This window comes from Chrysochloris asiatica, unplaced genomic scaffold (genome assembly GCF_000296735.1).
Source record: "Chrysochloris asiatica unplaced genomic scaffold, ChrAsi1.0 scaffold00166, whole genome shotgun sequence".
Lineage (NCBI taxonomy): Eukaryota > Metazoa > Chordata > Mammalia > Afrosoricida > Chrysochloridae > Chrysochloris > Chrysochloris asiatica.
Genome location: NW_006408684.1, coordinates 776619 through 797483, shown reverse-complemented (window position 1 = coordinate 797483; position 20865 = coordinate 776619). Strand labels below are relative to the sequence as shown.

At 38.4% G+C, this 20865-nt stretch overlaps 1 protein-coding gene across 1 annotated transcript in view; it reads left to right on the top strand.

The window, feature by feature from the left end:
* Positions 1 to 20865, top strand: part of UBE3C (ubiquitin protein ligase E3C) — a 222417-nt gene that overhangs the window by 68788 nt on the left and 132764 nt on the right. The window contains exons 5-6 of the mRNA XM_006871289.1: positions 5236 to 5351; positions 16570 to 16727. Coding sequence (XP_006871351.1) covers positions 5236 to 5351; positions 16570 to 16727 — 274 coding nt within the window. The remainder of the gene's footprint in view (positions 1 to 5235; positions 5352 to 16569; positions 16728 to 20865) is intronic.

Sequence of the window (20865 nt, the reverse complement as noted above, 5' to 3'; positions counted from 1 at the left end):
TAGCCAAGAAGAAACAGAACAACTTCCTTATACCAAAAACTTCTCTATACAAAACATCTAGTTAAATTTCTGCTTATGATCTAATACTATTCCTTTAGCCCTCAATTGCATTTTTGCTAATTTTCTAAAGGTCTTAATGCCCCTGACCGAAACTACACAGAATGTTGAATGTAATCTTAAACTTGAACTGGCACAAACTTCAGCTGGTTTTTCCTAGTGGTGAAACTTATTATTAGTGTGAGAAGCATTCTTTAGGACTACGCGTGATTGAATATGGTGTGAATGTGCAAGTTTCAAATCTCTAATATAGTTCTTACTAAGATTCTACTGAAAACTTTTATTATAAAATAAAAATATTAAAAATAAGCTGATTAAAACAAAAAGACAGAGACAGCAGAGTCCCCACATGAGATCCCTCCTGGGGCCTTGTGTTACAAAGAGGGGACCCGTTGTGGCCCTACTTAACAATGAACCCTTCATGTTTAGGGTCCTCCACATGGCCTCTGCCATCCTTCATCAAAACGGCCATTTTTATATCTTCAAAGGAGTCAAATTGCATGCCTTTGAAATGTTCTTTGTGTTTTAGGAACAAAAAGAGGCCTAGAGAGGCAAGATCAGAGCTGGTAGAGGGTGGATGGGGAAAGGCTTTCCAATGAAATTCCCCTAGGACAGCCCAGCCCTTACTTTCCTCCAAGAATGAGCAGGTGCATGTTATGATCGAAAACAGTTCTTGGAGTAAATTTCCTGGTCTTTTGCTCACCAATGCAGTTTTCAATTTTCTTAAAACTTCTTTGTAATAAGTGTCCTTTGAGACCATCAACCAAGATTATTTATCTCTCTGAACAGCAAAACATTTGCCATTTCAACCATTTTACATATACAATCCAACTACATTCCCCATGTTGGATAGCCAACACGATCCGTTTCCAAACCTGTTTTTCTCTCTTCTTCATTGCCCCTTATTTTATTGTTGGGAAAGTTATTTCCCAACAATATTGTTGGGACACAATGATGTGTCCTAAAGAGAAAATAATTGTATATTTTTTCTCTTCCAGTATTTGCAAAAAAAAAACTCAAGAAAATAGTTTCATTTTTTTCCACTATCTTAGCACATGTCTACATTCAACCCAGTGAATTCTCTCTTTCTCTCTTCCCTCCCACCCCGGTAACAATCGTAGACTGTTTATTGAAGAATGAAAACCTTTTCTTGACTTTTTACTATAGTGGTCTCATGTAATATATATCCCATTGTGACTGACTAATTTCACTCAACGTAGTGTCCTCCAGGTTCCTCCATGTTATATGCGGTGTTTTGCAGGTTCATCATCATTCTTCAGGGTTGCAAAGTATTCCATTGTGTGTATGTACCAAAGTTTGTTCAGGCATTCCTCTGCTGATGGGCATCTAGGCTGTCTTCATCTTTTGGCTATTTTGAATAAAGTGGCATTGAACACAGGTGTGCATAAATCTATTCATGACATGGCTTTTATTTCTTGAGGATCTATACCAAGTAGAGAGCTAGCTGGCTTATATGGTATTTCTGTTTCCAACCTTCTGAGAGTGCCATAATTGTCCACAGCTGGTGTACCATTTTACTGTCCCACCAGTAGTGTAGGAGAGTCCCATACACTCCATTTAGGGCAGCGTTAAAGAAACAAACAAAAGGACATTTGTTCCTAATCATTAATTATAAAAGTAACAGAAATGTTTGGAAATGCAAATACAGCCATGATAAATTGAGTGACAGTTACATGAAACTCCTCTGTACAAATATTTTTGCAACTTTCTATGAATCTGTAATTATTTCAAAATAGAAAACTAAATATAAAGAATAAAACAAATTGCGAAGGAAATAAAAAAAGATTATCTCTGGAATCCCAACTTCCTGAGTTGATCTCTAAGCCCAACAAAACACTTCAGACACTACTGTTATGATTAAATCTTCCTTTCTGGATCATACTGGTATCTAAACTTCAATCCTAGTTACGATTCATCCCATAAAATCATCTTCATTAACTTAGATCTTACTTAAAAGTCTAATGGAAAGATCAACTCATTGAGCTAAGTGACTTAGCATGACACTTTGGCACCCATTGAACCAAAAGCTTGCTGAGGCCAAGATATGTGCTTAAAATGGAAAACTCTGGAGTATGTGAGATTCTAACTTAAGTAGCTATCACATCAATGTAACTATGGTCTTCTTCCACAAGTTTCTGAAATTCAGCCATAGTTTATTCATTTGTTGAGGTTGACAAACTTCCATCTCTGAGGGCAGCCTTGAAGTCTTTCCTACCATTAAGACAACTTGTTGTTAAATTGTTTTATGTGTGGCAGTTTTACAGTTAACTTGTTGATTTGGGAAGACTTCCATTTGAATTTTGTTACAGGTTTGATAATTAGCCCTGAACTCAAAATTATTTTTTTCTTGCCATGGCACAAAAAAGAAGCTTTTTCCTTTAAAAAAGACGCTGTAATGTGCTGGACTGCAAGGTCATTTTGAACCACAAAGTTGGCGGTTCAAACCTACCAGCCACTCTTAGGAAACCCTATACAGGGTTGTTACATGTTGGAACTGACTCGATGGCACTTAACAACGAGACTAAAACAAGCTTGTTAGTAAGAAAACGTGTCTACAGTCATTCACTGATTGTATAGGTATATTTAAACGCATTTTGTTTTGAATAAGCCTGTGCATGCATGAACTGAAGCTGGTGGTGATGGTGGTGATGGTGGTGGTGTCAAAGTGCCCTCAAGTTGGTTCCAATTCATAGTAATCCTGTATAGGGTTTCTGAAACTGTAAATCTTTCTACAAGCAGCATCTTTCCCCCACGATTCTGCTGGTAGTCTTGAACCAGCACCCTTGTGTTTCTCAGTCCAGTGCCTATGTACAGAGCCACCAGACTCCCCTAGTAGGAATACTTTTTTGGGGCCCACGGGTAGGAGTGAAGATTAGGGATGGGACAATGGCTAGATGAAGGCCAGGGCTAGCGTTTTGTTTATTGTTAGGGCTATGGTTAGTGTTGGACTCCTGGTGTAGCACTGTGGGTTAATGCTCTGGACTTCAAGGTCGATTTGAGCTGCATGGTCGGTGCTTCAAGCTCATCAGCCACACCTCGGAAACCCTATACAGTGTTGCTATGAGTCAGAACCAACTCAAGGCACTTGATGATGACAACAATGGTTAGTGTTAACGGTATGAGTTACCCTAGTGCTCGGAGTAAGGCTTGGTGTGAATTTTAGGGTTGCGATTTGGTTTATTTTTTATTTAAAAACAAATAAAACTTTATTGTGAATTGAGTACAGATTTACAGAGCAGATCATCAGTTTTATGTTTCACAAATCATATACTTTGCTTGATTACAACAATTGTAATCCTCTCCATGTATCATCAGTTAGCAGTATTTACCTCTATTCACTTTAACTCTTTTTGCATTCCTCCCTGTGTCTCCCGATACTTTAATCATTTTTTCTTGAAATTTATTTGATTTTCTCTTCATTTGATAGTTCTGTAACTACATTATTCCCTTTTTAAAGTTTTTTTCTTTTTGTTTTTGTTGATCTATCTCTGTTTCTTATTTTCAGTCTGTTTTATGTTGCATACTTACATATCTGGGTTTGAATCTAGGTGATATTGTCATGTATGTTAGTCTCAGATTGTTGTCTGCTGTAGTTGGTTCTCGGTCCAAAGAACCTCCGTTAGTGTTTTTTTTAAGGCTGGTCTGGCTTTTACAGAATCTTTTGTGTTTGTCTGAAAATGACCCGATTTTCCCATCATGTTAAATGGACAGAGTCCTTTTATGGCATCATAATGTAAGCATTGGACCTCAAGGTTGGTTTGAACCAAAAGTTCGGTGATTCAAATTCACCAGCCACTCCTTGTTGTTGTTGTTAGGTGCCATCGAGTTGGTACCAAATCATAGTGACTTTATGCACAGCAGAACGAAACACTGCCCAATCCTGGGCCAGTCTCACTAATGTTGCCACGCTTGAGTCCATCAATGCTGCCATGCCAGCCCACAGTATGCCCATTTTTCTTCTCTCTTACCGTTGCTGTTCTTCTTCTTTTCCCGCTGGCACTCAGTTCACCTCTTAACATCTGATGTTCAGGGCTCCAGGGTCACATCTTCATCTGTTTCACTCTGTCCCTCAGCTTTGTTGCACAGGATCGGCTCAGTGTGTCTGATTTGTCTGCCATCTTGCCGCAGACTCCAAGCAACAGAAATACAGTCTGAGTTATCCTTGTATTATTTAAGACAAGAAATCTAAATATTATACATGTACTTAGAAGACTTTCTGTTTTTATTTTTAAATTTTGTGTTTGTGAATTGGTTGAAGGTTTACAGAGCAGATCATAATTTTCCATTTAGCAAAACACATATTTTGTTTCATCTCATTGATTGCAGTATCCTCAGTGTAACACCACTTATTCCACTTCCTTAGGATGTTTCCTGTTTCTATTCTTCCTTCTTTCATAACCCTTTGGAACTTTGTCCTTGGGTAAATACTACCTAATTGATCTCAGATGGTTGATTATTCTAAGGTGTGCACACCTCCCTAGTGTCATTGTCCCTGCAAAAAATGGCCCCAAGAATCCTTCTTACAGCTGGGTTAGATAATTCATTGCATTGGCCACACAGAACTCAGAGGCAATATTGTTACGGAGTTTATTGGTGAAGTTAAAACATTCGAGGCACAGTTGTTTTAGTCAGGATGGCCTTTCCTCAGCTGTGTCCACAGGCAAGTATTTCTGTATAGATGTAGAACATTCTACTTATAGGTTATGTTATGCCAATTGACTTTGTTTTTCCCCAGCACTATGGTCCTGAATGCTCAGGCCCGGCAACTCATTCCCTCAGGGTATTTGATTATGTCTAAGAAGTTTTCATAACTTTTCCCTGTGTATGATCTACCCCATTCCTGGATATTTGCCACAAATATAAATAACCACATACAAATATCCTATGTCATACCTGTATCTACTGATACACTTTCACTCTCCCTATTCCCTCTCAGTCTACTTATTTATTCATTCGTCTACTGGGAGATCATCATCATTGCAGGATTGTGTGTATAACAATATTTAACTGTGTTGCCTTTAGTTAGAAGGCTTACTTACTATCAGATTTTATAAAAGTAGGTATTTATTCCTTAAAGAAGATTGAAATATTATATAAATTAGTAGACTTATAGTTTCATATATCGAAGGTTCTAAATTGTATGTTTTGCTGTTTCAGATATGGATGTACCAGAACTTAATTAAATACAGTTCTCTGTTTGTCAAGCAGTTGGATGGGTCTGAGAGACTTACATGCTTATTTCAAATAAAGAGGTTGATGAGCCTATGTTGCAGGTAATTTCCAACTTTGTTGAGAACTGTATGTAACATGATGATTGCTTTGAATGTATAGAGAAAATTCTTTTTATTTTCATTTTCTGAGACAGTGGTTTTTCTACATTTTTACTCTGGACTGGAGTATTCTGTATAGTACAGTTTTCTCTGCTGGTTGATTCTGACCTTTGTGACATAGAAGCTGAGATGCAGCTATAAATATCTTCAGATGATATTTTCTTTCAGTGATGCCCTGGAATTATTTTGTGAAATGCTAGACATCCTGGTTATTTAATAAGCAGATTGGCCAACTGATTGGAGTTCTGAGTTGAAAATGATTCTATTCTCTAAGGATTTCTTCTAAAATAACAATTTGAAAATTACCTCTTTAGAATATGCCTTTTGTTATGCTCTTTATTTATGCATAAGTTTAAAAATTTATCATATTCATGGCTTTGTGATTTAGTCAATTATCTACAAGAGAAACTAAGATGATATCCTTAAGATCTATATCTATATATATATTTTATTTATATAGGTTTTTTTAATTGCTTATATCTGTACCTGTGGTGCATTTTCAGATGATTCTGAGCCTTCATTATACTTTCTATTAATTTTTCAGAGGCCACATATGTAATAAAGTATATTTAGGATCGCTATCAGAAATACCCATCAGATGATATGCTAAAAATAACCCGCTCATTTTTGTTGTTGTTATTAACTGACCTTTCCAAAATACTTTGCTGAACTAAAGATAAAAGCAGAACCTGAGAGAAGAGAGAGAACCAGGGGGATCATGGAATCCAAAGATTTATATTCTTAATCCATAGTCCTGGTGTAGCACTGTAGGATAAGCACTGGACTACTAACTGCAAGATTGGTGGTTCAAACCTGCCAGTTACTTCTTGGAAACCATATACACAGTTGCTGTGAGTCAGAACTGACTCAACAGTACTTAACAATTATTCCTTGGAAATCTTGTACTTTAAAATATTGTCTAAAGCAGGAGTCAGCACATATGTTCTGTAAATGGTTACATAGTGAATGTTGTTGTTGTTAAGTGCCGTGGAGTCGGTTCCGACTCATAGCGACCCTGTACAGGGTTTCCGAGGCTGTAAATCTTTACAGGAGCAGAAAGCCTCATCTTTCTCCCGCGGAACAGCTGGTAGTTTCGAACTGTTGATTTTGCGGTTCGCAACCTGATTTGTAACCACTATGCTACCAGAGTTCCTTGGTTTATAGCTCATAATTGGTCTCTGCACTAACTGCACTAATAAGCCAGGGGCAGAGTGTGCAAACTACATCTGTAGTGCTTACTGCATTGTAAGGATGAGCATGAATTCCCACCTGGAAATAGATCTAGCCCTCACCTTCCCGCATCTCGAATTTCTTTGTCATCACCTGCCCAAACAGCTTCTTTTCTCTTTCACCTCCAGCCACCCAGAGCTGGATTGAAAGTTAGAAGGACTCTGCCTTAATGATTGTCTCCCTTCCCTTCCCCCCAATCCCTTATGCTCCATTCTCTGATCTAGGTGCAGCTGTTCAGTTTAGACACGTGAATTAGGACTCTGTCCTTCAGATAGACAACCTACAGGGGCCTTCTGTGATCTAGCCACCTCAACCTAAGTCAAAACACACGGGTTACGAGGACTCTGTCCTTCACACTGCCAGATAGGCAGAGGCCATTCCTTGATGGTTCTCACTGCCCCTGTGGGTTCATTCATTTTCAGAATTCATGGAAGTATTTATATCTATAGTTACCCATTTATTGTAACCAGAAAGTTATAAAACAAAGAGACATATTGAATGAGGTCTGGGAGGCCTCCTGACACAGGCTTTCATTTCCCCAGGCTTTGCACAACCCGCTTCTGTACATGGATGTGCTCGCCAGTTCAGGAAGCACCAGCTATTGCTTGGTTTCTTTCTTTGGATTTCTTTATTGCATAGTTGTGATTGGGCACTGCATATTCAGACTCATTGAATATGCATGATTGGATTTTGCCCCCCTCTCTTTCTGAAAAATGCCTTGATGGGGTAGTGGGTTAAGCAATGGACTGCTAACCCCAAGGTCAATAGTTTGAATCCCCCAGTGGCTCTGAAAGACAGATGAGGCTGCCTGCTCCTGGAAACCCTATGAGCAGTTATACTCTGTCCTGTTGGGTTGCTTTGAGTTAGGATGGAAGGCAGTGGGGATGGGTGCTCCTTCTGAGATGAGCTTATGGGCTGGGTGTCTGTAGCCCCCTACTCATCTGCACACATTCTCTATGCTGTCTGAAGGTTTTACATAATAAAGGCATATCTACTGCTTGGGTTCAGAACAGCTGTCTTTCTGTAGTGCTCTTACTTATTCATTCATTAGTTCCTTTTAAAATGTAAAAACTCTTCACTAAGAATCTTGAAAAAAAATAGTCAATGTGTTGATTTCCTGCCAGAAAGATGAGGCTCTCTGCTCCCATTAAGCTTTACAGTAAAGATTCACAGTCTCGGAAACCCTAGGACAGTTCTGCTCTCTTCTGTAGACTTGCCTGTGAGTCAGAATTAACTTAAGGGCAGTGGGCTTGGTTCTTTTTTGGTTTTCAGTTACGTATATGGATGCCTATTGTAATTTTTGAAGACAGTCATTTAGCAGCTAATTTTAACATACAGTATTTCAAAATATATGGTGTTACATTTAAAAAATTTCTTTTAATCTCAAACATCAGAAGTTAAAAAAAACAGCTTTATGTCCCACACCTAGATTCAAAGATGGTAACATTTCTGTACATGAACACACTTGTGCGCTCTCTCTCTCTTTCTGTGTGTGTGTATGGTTTTCTAAGCATTTGAAAGTAAATTGTAGGCATCATAACTTTCATTCCTAAATATTTCACCATGTATATTCTGGGAATAAGCCATTCTCCTACTGAACCATGAGGCTATTAACAGTCTCCACAGCACTTAACCACAGCAACAATATTATCTAATATGTACCACATTCAGATAGCCGCAGTTGTCTTAAACGTATGTTGTATATTTGTTTTGTTAACTTTGTTTTCATTTGTTTTGCTTACTTTTTTATCTCTTGTATTTCTTATACACTGGAAGTTAGGTCTAGGGGCAGGGTTTCTCAACTTTGGTGCTACAGCATTTTGGGCCACATAATTTTTGGTTCTGGTGTGGTGTTGTGGGTTAATGTGTTGGACTGCAAAGGCCATTTGAACCACAAGGTCGGCAGTTCAAGCTCACCAGCCACTCCTCGGAAACCCTGTACAGGGTCATTGTGGGTCAGAACCTACTTGAAGGCACTTAAAAATAACAGCACCAACAATGTTTGGTTCTAGGGAGCTTTCCTTTGCATCATAGGGTTTTTAGCATTATCTTTATTTTTGGCCACTAGAAAGGAACCCTGGTAATGTAGTGATCGTATGATGGGTTACCAACTGCATGGTCAACAGTTTGAATTCACCAGCTGCTCTGTGGGAGAAAGATGAAGCTTTCTGTTCCTGTGTAGATGTATAGCATCGGAAACCCTATACAGGGTCCCTGTGAGTTGGAAGCGGCTCTGTGGCACACCACCACCACCAGATACCAGTAGCACCCTTCCCCCAAGCTGTAATAACCAAACTATATCTATGTCAAATGTTGCCAGAAGGAACAGAATTACACTGGTTGAGAACCTGTGATCCAGTGTTTTTATTTGATTCAATTTGGTGATTTTGTTTGGTCATAGGAGGTAATATGAAAGCCATATTGCATCACATCAGGAGACGTTTGATCAACTGCTTACTTATTAACCTTTGTATTGTGAAGTTACATTTTCTCCTTTGTAATTGGCAGAAATCTGTGGGGTGATCATTTGGTGTTACATGATGACACCAGTTATATGTCTGATGGACCCGCTGACATATGGACTTTGTCTGTAAACTTAGAGTGCAAAGATACCGAGGGAGAGTTTTAAACAAGAGATGCATGATCTGAAAATTTCCCCCTCTATGCCTTTTTAAGTTGTTATTAGGTGAAAATTTTCAAGATAAAAAAGTGTACAAGAAATATAAAGAATGGTACAATAAATACTCATATGCCTACCATCTAAAGTCATCAAGTTTTTTCAATTGTTTAAACAACTGTTCTGGTACTCTGCTCCCTAGATACTTGAACATGCACCTTTCAGAAAGCATTCTTCTGCGAGGGGCCATTAAATAATTCATGAAAAATTCCATGAGCTTTTTAAATTTTCTTTTATATTTTACAGATGGGGCTGGTCCATTAGCTTTTTAAAAAAAAGTTTTTATTGTGAGGTTTACATGGAAGAACATCAGGTTTACACTCATCCTATCATATTTCATTTCATTGAAATGATTACAATTCATTCGATGCATCATCAAATAACCCCAAAGGGTATACCACACAGGCCCTCTTCCTCCCTGAGTCCAGTGTCCTCAGCCACTCCATCTGTCCACATCATCGTCTCTGTCTCCATCCCTGGCATCACTGCCTCTCTGGGAAGGGTCACGCTCTCCGTTCTTGTCACTTGATGGTCCCAGGGACCTCCGCTCCTGGGCTACAAAATCAATCACTCTTCTCCTTTTGTCAAAAAACATCTACCTCTATATTTCCTTCCCTCACAGTCAGTCCTGATGGCAGTGATTCACTATTGTACCACAAGAGTCTTATCCCCATTTCCTTCTGCCAGCCTGGTCCCATCGGATTGGAAATCATTCAGTGGTGATTCTACCTTCCCCTGCCCCATCTGGAACTAAGCTTCCTCTTGAAAGCTTGTAAGCCAGTCACTTCTTGCCTTATAGGCCCTCCATTTTGGGTAGCCAAAGTCTGTGTTGCCCATCCCTGTCAACCCTGTGTACCGAGAGGGTGGGAGTGATCCTTGCTGTAAAGATTTGTTCCCTTTTTTGAGCTACTACATTCATAAGTATAGGTAGAGTTCATCAAATTGTATCAGGTTCCTCCCCCCACCCTCCCCACCCCCGCGCCCTTTTTCTTTTAGTCGAGTTCTGATCATCCAGCCATTGAAGCCAGGTCAGGTGGGTACTGTCTGCAAGTATGGGTGTTCTTGTGCATCTCCCCTCACTTCATATCAGCTGGACACTTCATTCTCCACTCTAGTCCTCTGTGGCATGTCACTGTCTCTGGGCCCAGGAGTCCCCAGGTCTTGCCGTACTGTTGGCCATCCAGGTCTCTACCCGGGTTCACTGGCATCTATTGAATGTGTTCAGGCTTAGCTCACCACTTCATTACTGTTTATTACCTCTCCTCCCTTATCGGTGACCAACGTGGTCACCAGCCAGACTGCATGCCTGCTTATTTTTTCCCCTTGAGTCTCAGTCTTGAAAGGGGGTTTGCTCTGAGGGGTCCCGACTTTCCTTGATGGCTTCCAGGTAAACAGCTTACTTGTTCTTGTAGTAATCAATCAGACTGCCATTATTGTTATGGATTTTTCCTGCTGGTTTTTCTTTCACAAAGTATCTTCTGTTCTTGGTCCATTAGCTTTTAATTCCATTTTTTCACACACTCTTTGCAATCCTCTTGTATAAAACCATAATACTGTTAATATTGTTGTTTTGTGTCATTCAGTCATGAACAACAAAATGAAACACTACCCTGTGCTATGCCATCTTCACGATCATTGATATGCAAACATTATGCAGCCACTGTGTCAGTCTGTCTTGTTGAGGATCTTGTTCTTTCAAGCTGACTTTATCCTTTACCAAGCATGATGTCCTTCTTCAGGAACTGGTGCTTCCTGATAACATGACTAAAGTACATCTCACCATCCTCCCTTCTAAAGAACATTTTGCCTGTACTTCTTTCAAAACAGATTTGCTCTTTCTTCTGATAGGTCATGATAATATTCGGTGTTCTTCCCAAGATCTTTGTTATTCATTGCCCAACTTTCACCTGCATGAAGTGATTGAAAATACAGTGTCTTGAATCAGGCACACCTTAGTTCTCTAATTGACGTCTTTGCTTTTTAACACTTTAAAGATCTTTTGCAGCAGATTTGCCCAGTGTAAGACATCATTTGGTTCCCTGACTCCTACTTCCATGGATGTAGGATTGCAAATTCAAATAAAATGAAATTCTTGACAACCTTTTCTGTTTATTATGATTTGGTTATTCTAGTAGTGATGAATTTTTTTTTTCCTGTTGAGGTGGAAGCCATACTGAAGGTTATGTTCTTTGCCTTTTATCAATGCATCTTCAAATCCTCTTTACTTCCAGAAAGCAGGATTATGTCATCTGAGTATTATAGATTGTTGAATCTTCCTCTAGTGCTGTTGACACAGTCTTCATATAATCCAGCTTTTCATATTAATTGTTTAGCATACAGATTGAATAGTATGATGAAAAGATACAACTCTGACGCATAACTTTACCGATTTCAAAACATACAGTATCTCTGTGTTCTGTACAGTTGCCTCATGGTCTATGCACAAGTTACATCGCTGTGCTATCCATAATTTGTTATGAACCACAAAGACAAATGTCTTTGCATAGTCAATAAAACACAGGTAAACATCTTTCTGGTATTCACTTTCAGCGAAGGTCCATCATCAGATGGATCAACAATGATTTTTCCGTAGTTCCACATTATCTTTTGAATCCAACTTGAATTTTTGGCAGCTCCCTATTGATGAACTGGTGCAACTATTTTTCTTCAGCAAAATTTTATTTATGTGTGATGTTAATGATATTATTTGGTAATCTCCAAATCCCGTTGGATTACCTTTCTTTGGAATGGACACAAATATGGATCTCTTGTCCTGTGCCCAGGCAACTAACTTCTCAATTTCTTGGTATAGGTAAGTGAGTGTTTCCTGCATTGTGTGCATTTGTTGAAAATTTCCTTTGGTTTTCCATCAGTTCCAAGAGCCTTACTTTTCACCACTACCTTCAATGCAGCTTCTAATTCTTCCTTCAGTTCTGCTGGGGTTTTTGTTTTGTTTTGTTTTGTTTTTTTTTAAATCATAGTTGCCTCTTTAACTGGTTGAACATTGACCAGTGTTTTCTGGTGCAGTGAGTCTGTGCTCCTTCAGTCTTCTTTTGATGCTTCCTGCATCAATCAGTATTTTTTTGCTTGAAAAATCCTTTAGTATTTCAAGTCAAGGCTTGAATTATTTGTTCAGTTACTTTAGCTTAAGAAATGTTCAGCATGTTTTTCCCTTTTGGTTTTCTAACTCCAGGTCTTTGCACATTTTATTATAGTTCTTTTCTTTGTTTTATCGAGCCACCATTTGAAACATTCTGTTCAGCTCTTATTATTTCATTTCTTCTAACTTCCTTTAGCTACTCTGTGTCCAAGAGTCAGTTTCAAGGTATTTTCTTTCTTTTGTTTTTAATGATTGTTTGCTGCCCTTGATGTTATCCCACAACTTTTATGGTCTTTGGTCATTAGTGCTCAGTTTGTTTAATGTACTATTGAAGTGATCTCAAAATTCAGGTGGAGTATATTGAGGGTCTCGAGGCCCTCATGGACATGTTTGAATTTTCTTCATCTTTAGTTTGTTATTCCTGGCATAGTCAACCACATGATTGTCTAATTCAAAATGGCCAACACTATAACATTTCAACTCACTAATGCCAAAGATACCTATCTTGGTTCATTACATTTCATTTTTGACAACTTCCTTTTCCCCTAGATTCATATTTTACATGTTCCACGATTCGGTTATTAAAGAATGTTTGCAGCTGTTTCTTGCCATTTTAAGTCATGTTTAATCAGCAGGTGAATGTGATCCTGAAAGCTTTACTCTTCCCATGTTGTTAAGATTGAGTCTATTTTTGAGGAGGTGGTTTTTTAAATTTTATTGTAATCTTGGTAAAATTTCATAGAGAAAATCAGTTTTCCATTCAACAATATTCAAGAATCTAAAATATTTTATTTCACACTTATTGATTGTAATCCTCACAATGTAACACCGTCCATCTCCATCCCTCCCTGGGTTTCCCCCTTCCATTCCTCCTCCTTTCCTATGCCTTTCCACTTTCTGAACTTAGACTCTGGGGAAATGCTACGATTTTTTGGTCTTGAATGATTGAGTGCTTTGAGGAGTGTGTACCTCCCTGGTGTTATTGTTGACCTAGCAGACCCATCTGTTTTCTGACAGAAAGCTAAGACATAGGTGTGAATTCATTCTGAGGTTTGAAGAGTAACTAAGAGCCATACTCTGGGGTGTTCCAGCAGTCTCTGCCTGACTAGTCAGCCTGGTCACTTAATGATTGCCAGTTTTGATCCACATTTTTCTCAAAGAAACAGCTCTTCCCCAGTGGTGTTTTATGTGCCTTCCAACCTTAGGAGCCCATTTTCTGGAACTGTATCAGATAATGGTCTACTGCTCTTCCTAAGATTTTCACTAGCCAGTGTGTTAAGAAGTAGATTGCCAGGTCCTTCTTTCTCGTCTGACTCAGCGTGGGAACTCTAGCAGAAACCTGGCCCCCACAGGTGGCCATGATAGTATTTGAAGTACCTATGGCATAGCTTCTGTCATCACACCCACATGAAAGCCACTACCATTTGACAAAATGACAGATGAGTGGGGAAATAGCCTTAATACCTCAACAAAAAATAATTAAGAGTAGTATTAACTATTTTGAGAATTACTAGCCATCTTGGTTTGCTTCAGAGTAGTCACTGTCTAAATTTCAAATTTGTTTTCCAATTTTCCCAGTAGTCTCCATAATGCATTTTATAGCTACTTTGAAAAACAGCAAAAAAAGCTAATTAAAACTTTATAGTTATTAGTTCCTATAGAGCCAAACAAAATAAACTAAATCAGAATTATCTAAGCCAAACAAAAAAAGGTCTAATTGAAGATAGATTACCTTTGATATCTCATAAATGTTTTCATCTTGAACAACCCCTTCCTCCTCAAAGTCTCCAATTTATGGCTAGTGGCATTGTAGGATAAGCACTGAACTGCAAACCACAATTTCAGCAGTTTGAGCCCACCAGCTGTTCCTTGGGAGAAAGATGAGACTTTCTGCTCCCATAAAGATTTGCAGTCTCAGAAACTCTATTCAGTCAGGGTCACTAAGAGTTAGAACCTACTTGATGTCACTTAACAACAACAACAATGTTGAAGTGATTACAGATTTTGACTGGTCAGTAAGTCTAAACTTTTTAAGAATTTGAGTTCTGTTACATGTTCTTCTCCAGTTCTGTCAAGGCCCATGTATTGTGGTAGTGACAAGAATGATTGATAGTGGTGGCTGGGCACCATCTAGTTCTTCTGGTCTTAGGGTAGATGAGGCAATGGCTCAGGCAGGCCATTAACCCTGTAGTCTAGTTTCTTCTTTGAGACTTTGGTTTCCTTCTTTCTCTTTTGTTCCTAACAAGTAGAGATCAATAGTTGTATCAAGCCTTTAAGACCCCAGATGGTACTCACCTCACTCGGACGCAGAATATGAACTTTGTGGTGCTATTTGATTGAGTTGACCCATGTCTAACAAGGCTTTTGTATTGCCAGAAACTGTAATAATTTGCCAAGTTTAGATAGGATACATTGATACTGCTGTTGGTTTTATATAAATCAGCTGCTGTCTGTACAGAATTGTAAAGTAACCTAATCAGAGATAAAGATGGAGATAGCCCATTGGTGAGCTAGGTAAGACACCCAGTAATCTACTAATCTTTTTGGAGGGGAATGGGAGCATGGTGCTTGCTTTTTCAGTGTTTTTCACTTTTTTTTTTTTTTTTAAATAGCCATGTCATGGGTGACCTTGAGAGTAGTGGTGGGGAGAAATGTCTGACTGGATTGGGTATAAGAGAATGTGAGGAGAGGAATTATAAATAATGAGTAGAAGTTCTTCTTTTTTTAAAACATGTTTTATTGTGAATTATATGATAGTTTACATGGGAGAATATTAGCTTTACGTACATCCTGTTGTTTATTGTTTCAATGCCATGGTTACAATCCCTTCCATGCATCATCATCCAACCAAAGGGTACACCCTGCAAGCCTGCCCCCTGGTTGTCAGCGCATAGCCCCTCTCCTTCTCTAGGTCCAGAGTCTTCAGCCACTCTGTCTCTCCACGTCATCATCTCTGTCTCCATCTGTGGAGTCACTGTTTCTCTGGGTGGGGTCCTGTGCTCCGCTATTCTCCCTTGATGGTCCCAGGGACCTCCGCTCCTGGAATGCAGTCAACCACTCCCCTCCTTTTGCTACAAAACATCCACCTTTACATTTCCAACCCTTACAGTCAGTCTAGATAGCAATTATTCATTATTGTGCCACATGAATACTATCCCCATCTCCTTTCATCAGCCCCGTCCACGCCCAGACAGATTAGATACTACTCAGTGGAGATTCTGCCTTCCTCCGTGCCCTCTGGATCTAGGCTCCCTCTTGAAAGCTTGTAAGCCTTTGTATCCCCCAATTTTGGGTAGCCAATGTCCAAGTTGCCCATCACTGTCTACCCTGTGTATGGCGGGGGTAGAAATGATTCTCGCTGTAAAGGTTTGTTACCTCTTTTGAGCTACTGCATCCATAGGTGTAGGTCAAGTTCAAGAAATTATTCTTCTGAAGAGCTGCTGCTAAGGAGAGCAGAGACATGGGATAGTAATTGGAAGCATAGTGGGGAAAAGTGGTAGCGTGCTTGCTGATATATAAATAATTGCAGATAAGAAGACTCCCAAATCTCCTTTCAGTTTCTCTTTTACAAAGGATTTTGGGGTGTGTGCTTGTTTAGGGGAAGAGCAGTTTATCTATATTGTTAAGAGACAGACAAACCAATTTAAAATTTGGGTAAAAGATTTGAGCAAGTATTTTAGAAAAGAAGACATAGGAATGACAAACACTTGAAATGATACTCAACATCATTAATATTCTAGGAAATACCAATTAAACTCACAATGAGATATAACTACACACCCATTAGAATGGTTGTTGTTGTTGGTGGTGTGGCATGGAGTGAATTAGGATTGCTAACAACCCTGCATAGGGTTTCTGAGGCTGTAAAATTTTACAGGGGCAGAAAGCCTCATCTTTCTCCCATGGACCGTCTGGCAGAAGCATAAATGACTTTGTACTTACAGGACATTGCAGCCATGAGAAGTCTAGACAACACCCTTGAAGGATATATTGCACACTTTTCCCCATCATTGAGTCACACTATTTTTAGAGCTATCTAGTATTAGAACTGAGGGCTCAGATGTTTGCCATCGTGAATGAGAATTCTTTGAGACAACTTCTGGTGACATTTATCATTCAGTAAATATGTGATTGATACTTTTTTATTTTCACAGATTACTCCAAAAGTGTAATGATGACAGTTTGAATGTTGCACTTCCAATGAGAATGCTTGAGACGTTTTCATCTGAGAAAACTTATTTGACTGTTTTACAAGATGCCAGCTATGTGGTATCATTAATTGAACAGATTTTGCATTATATGATTCAAAATGGTAAGTATAGATGATTTCATAACTGTGGCTAATCATTATTTTGTGATGTAAGCATTGGCCATCATGGTTCCCCCACCCTAGAGCTTGCTTGTACAGGTTACTCTGAGCCTTAAACGTACTGTTCAGGAAAGCAACTGTTAGGAGGGCCATGGATTCTAATATTTTGTCCTTAACTCACCCCACTTTAAAATTTTGGAAGTTTATTTAATCTTTACTTAATTTTTCTTTTGCTTGGAAATGAAGAAAATTTATATGTGCTTTCTTCAGGTCCTTTAATCACGTATTTGTACCTGCAGTGAAGCTGTCAGTCTTTCCATACTGAGCAGGAAGGTCCTATTACTTAGGATCTTCCTGAGTTTTTATGAAAGAATTAGTCTGTTTAAAATACCACAAGTACATGAGTTAAATCATGGAGAATCTCTGGTAGCATAGTGGATTATGAGCTGGGCTGCTAACCACAAGGTCAGCAGTTAGAATCTATCAGCCACTCCACAGGAGAAACATGAGGTTTTCTGATCCCCTAAAGATTTACAGCATCGGAAGCTGTAAACGGGGTCGCTATATGTTGGAACTGATTCCATAGGACACAGCCACCACCATGTTATTATAAAAGTAAGGCTTATTAATTTTTTTGCTTTAAAGAATGATAAACTCTCACATTAGTATAGGAGAATATGATGTTTGGTTTGTACTTTCTTAGTAACTCAGAGAATGATTGTATTGCATCAGATTTAATTACCTGTATCTGGAATTCCTTAGAGGGAAACTGTTTTGGAGCAAGACCATGAAGTAAATGTAGCTTATAAATCTTTTATGATAAATTGAGCAAAACAAAATAAAACTAAGTTTAAAAATTCTTATTCCCGGTATTCTTGCAGTTAGATAGCCAGGTGCATCAGGGTTTCCGAACTTAAGAAGTGTTAGGATCTGAAAGCAGTAATTACGAATAAAAATATAAATAATTGTGCCTTTGTTTTCTTAAAGTGATGGATATAGGTTAAGCATAGCTGGATTTGAACTGCAAAAATAAGTTTAAAAAATTTTTAGCCCATGTCTGTATTTTGATAAACATGAATTTGATCACATCTCATATAGACCAGTGCTCAGTACTCTTAAGATTAACATTTGTGTAATATTTTTACATGGTGTGGTGCTTTTTCTTATTTCTGGAATTTCCAGGGAAACAGCTTTCAAATGCAGGTACTTTTTCCTTGTTAGGTGCTGTTGGAAATCTCAACTCCACCTGTTAGCTGTTAAAATTACCATGTATTGGGAGTATTGGAATAGTCTTAAACGTTTTATCCTGATAGTTTGGCTTGGGTCAAAGTAAACAAAAGCAAAAAGAAGCAACATTGCTTAGTTTGTTGAAAATAGAGATACTATTGATTTAGTGAAAAAATAATTTATGTAGAAAATGTTATTTTATAAAACCAAATTAATGATAATTAGCAATAGGCAATATTACTGATTAAAGTATTACATATATTTATTTAAGGGTACCCATTAGATGATAAATGTTTGCTTTTCTTGTTTCCTAGAAATGTAGGGAAGATAACCAAGAGATATACATTATTTTGAAATGCATGCAGAAATATGAAATGCTTGAAAATACTTCACTAAAATGACTACTTCTACCATCTTCTGTGATATCGCCTTTTTTATTTACTTTTGAAATTACTTCCTGTTGTTATTGTGAGCTGTCAAGTAAATTCTGACTCATAGAAAGCCTGCATGGGGTTTCTGAGAGCATCTTGTGGGCTTCAACTGCCCACCTTGCACTTAGTAGTCCAGTGCTTATCCTACAGTGCCATACTAGGGCTCCTGATACTAGCCGACACCATTTTAATTTTCTGTTTATAAGTTATAGTGTGTATATTTACATGCTATGACTTAACATGAAGCTTTTTAACAGTTGCATTTGAACTTTAGGTAATATCTATAGATATGTTCTGCCACTTGTCTGTCAGTTTGTTTAACTGTGGTGGCGTGCATGTTGCTGTGATGCTAGTAGTTATGCCACTGATACTGTAAATACCATTAGGGTCATCAATAGTGGACAGGTTTCAGCAGTGTTTCTAGATTAAAACTTCTTAAGAAGGAGCTAGAGTCATGGTATGGCACTGTGAGTTAATGCGCTGTACTGCAGAGTTGGTTTGAAGCACAAGGTTGGCAATCAAGCTCACCAGTCACCCCTTGGAAACCGTATACAGGCTTGCTGTGGGTTGGAACTAACTCAGTGGCACTTAACAGAAAAACTACAAGAGGGTCCTGGTTAACTACTTGTTTAACAATTGACCAGTCAAGACCGAGAAATTAAAGGTGTGCAAATTGGCAAAGAAAAAGTAAAACTCATTCCGTGTGCCTGGTGTGGTGCTGCGGGCTAGCTAATGTGTCAGACTGCAAAATCATTTAAACTGCAAGGTCGGTGGTTCAAGCTCACCAGTTGCTCCTTACAAACCCTATACAGGGTGGCTATGGGTCAGAATCGACTCGACGGCACTTAACAACAACAATGTGTAGAAAATCCCAAAGACTGAGCAAGAAGATTATTGGAACTCATTGAAAGGTTCAGCAAACTGGCAGAGTACGAGACCAACATAAAATATGCACTCAGATTCCTTTATACTAATAAAAGCAGCTCTGAAAAAGAAATCAGGAAAGCAGTACCATCTGCAGTAGTCACCCCTAAAATAAAATACTTAGATATAAATCTAATCACAGAAACAAAAGAAAATGATACAACACTACTACAAGAAAACAAAATATTTACAAAAATGGAATAATATACCATGTTTACAGATAGAAAGACATAACACTGTAAAAATGTCAACACTACCCAAGGCAATGTATAGATATAATGCAATCCCAATACAGCTTCCAACATCATTCTATAAAGAGATGGTGAAACAGATCACTAACTTTATATGGACAGCACCTAACAGCAACTGTATATGAAAAAGGAGACCTTGGATAATTGAAGCATTGCTTAAGAAGAACAAAGTTGGAGTTCTGTCACTTCCTGATCTCAAAATCTGTACATAGCCACGTGGTCAAAACAGCCTGATACTGGTGCCACAATAGATACATAAATCAGTGGCAGAAGTAAATTCATTCACATATAGTCAGTTGATCTTTGACAAAGGACCAAATGCCTTAAATGGGGAAAAGATAGTGTCTTCAACAAATGGTGCTGGCAAAACTGGAAATTTATTTTTTAAAAAAACTGAAATAAAACCTATATGTTACATCACATACAAAAACAAAGTTCATGTGAATTAAAGACCTGAATTTAAAACCTGAACCTATAAAGAGTCATCAATAAAAAATTAGGAACAAACTTAGGGCTCTGATATATAGCATAAATGCATTACCAAACATTACTAAAACCCTACAAACAGCAGAAGACAAAACAGATAACTTGGATTTCCTAAAAATTAGACACTTAGGGGCTGTGTAAAAAGAGATCACACAGATGGGGAAAAATATCTATCAGACAAGGGACTAATTTCTAAAATTGATAGAAAACCAAAACACCTCTACAAGAAAAAGAAAACCCAGTTAAAAAATGAGCAGAGCACATGGACAGGCACTTCACCAAAGAAGACTTTTAAGTGGCAAACAAACATCAATATAAATATTCATGATCATTAGCTATTGTTGTTGTTGTTAAGTATCATCTAGTCTGTTCCAACCCATAGTAACCCTGTTTCCGAGGAGCACCTGGTGAGTTTAAACTGCCAACCTTGCTGTTCAAAACAACGTTGGAATTTGAATGCTTATCCTACAGTGCCACACCAGGGTTGTTTTCTTTTTTTGTTTTTTTAATGGTTTATTGTGAATTATGTGATAGTTTACATGGGAGAACATTAGTTTTACATTCATTCTATCTTATATCATCTCTCATTTGCCATGGTTACAATCCCCTCCATGCAATCCTTCCCCCCATACCCCCCAGGTCTTCAGCACACAGTTGCTTTCCCACTATGGATCTAAAGTCTCCAGCTGCTCCATCGCTCCACGTCATCATCTCTGGCTCCATTTCAGGCATCACTGTGTCTCTGGGTAGGGTCCCACTCTCTGCTCTTCTCACTTGATGGTCCTAGGGACCTCCGCTTCTACTCCTAGACCGAAAAGTTAA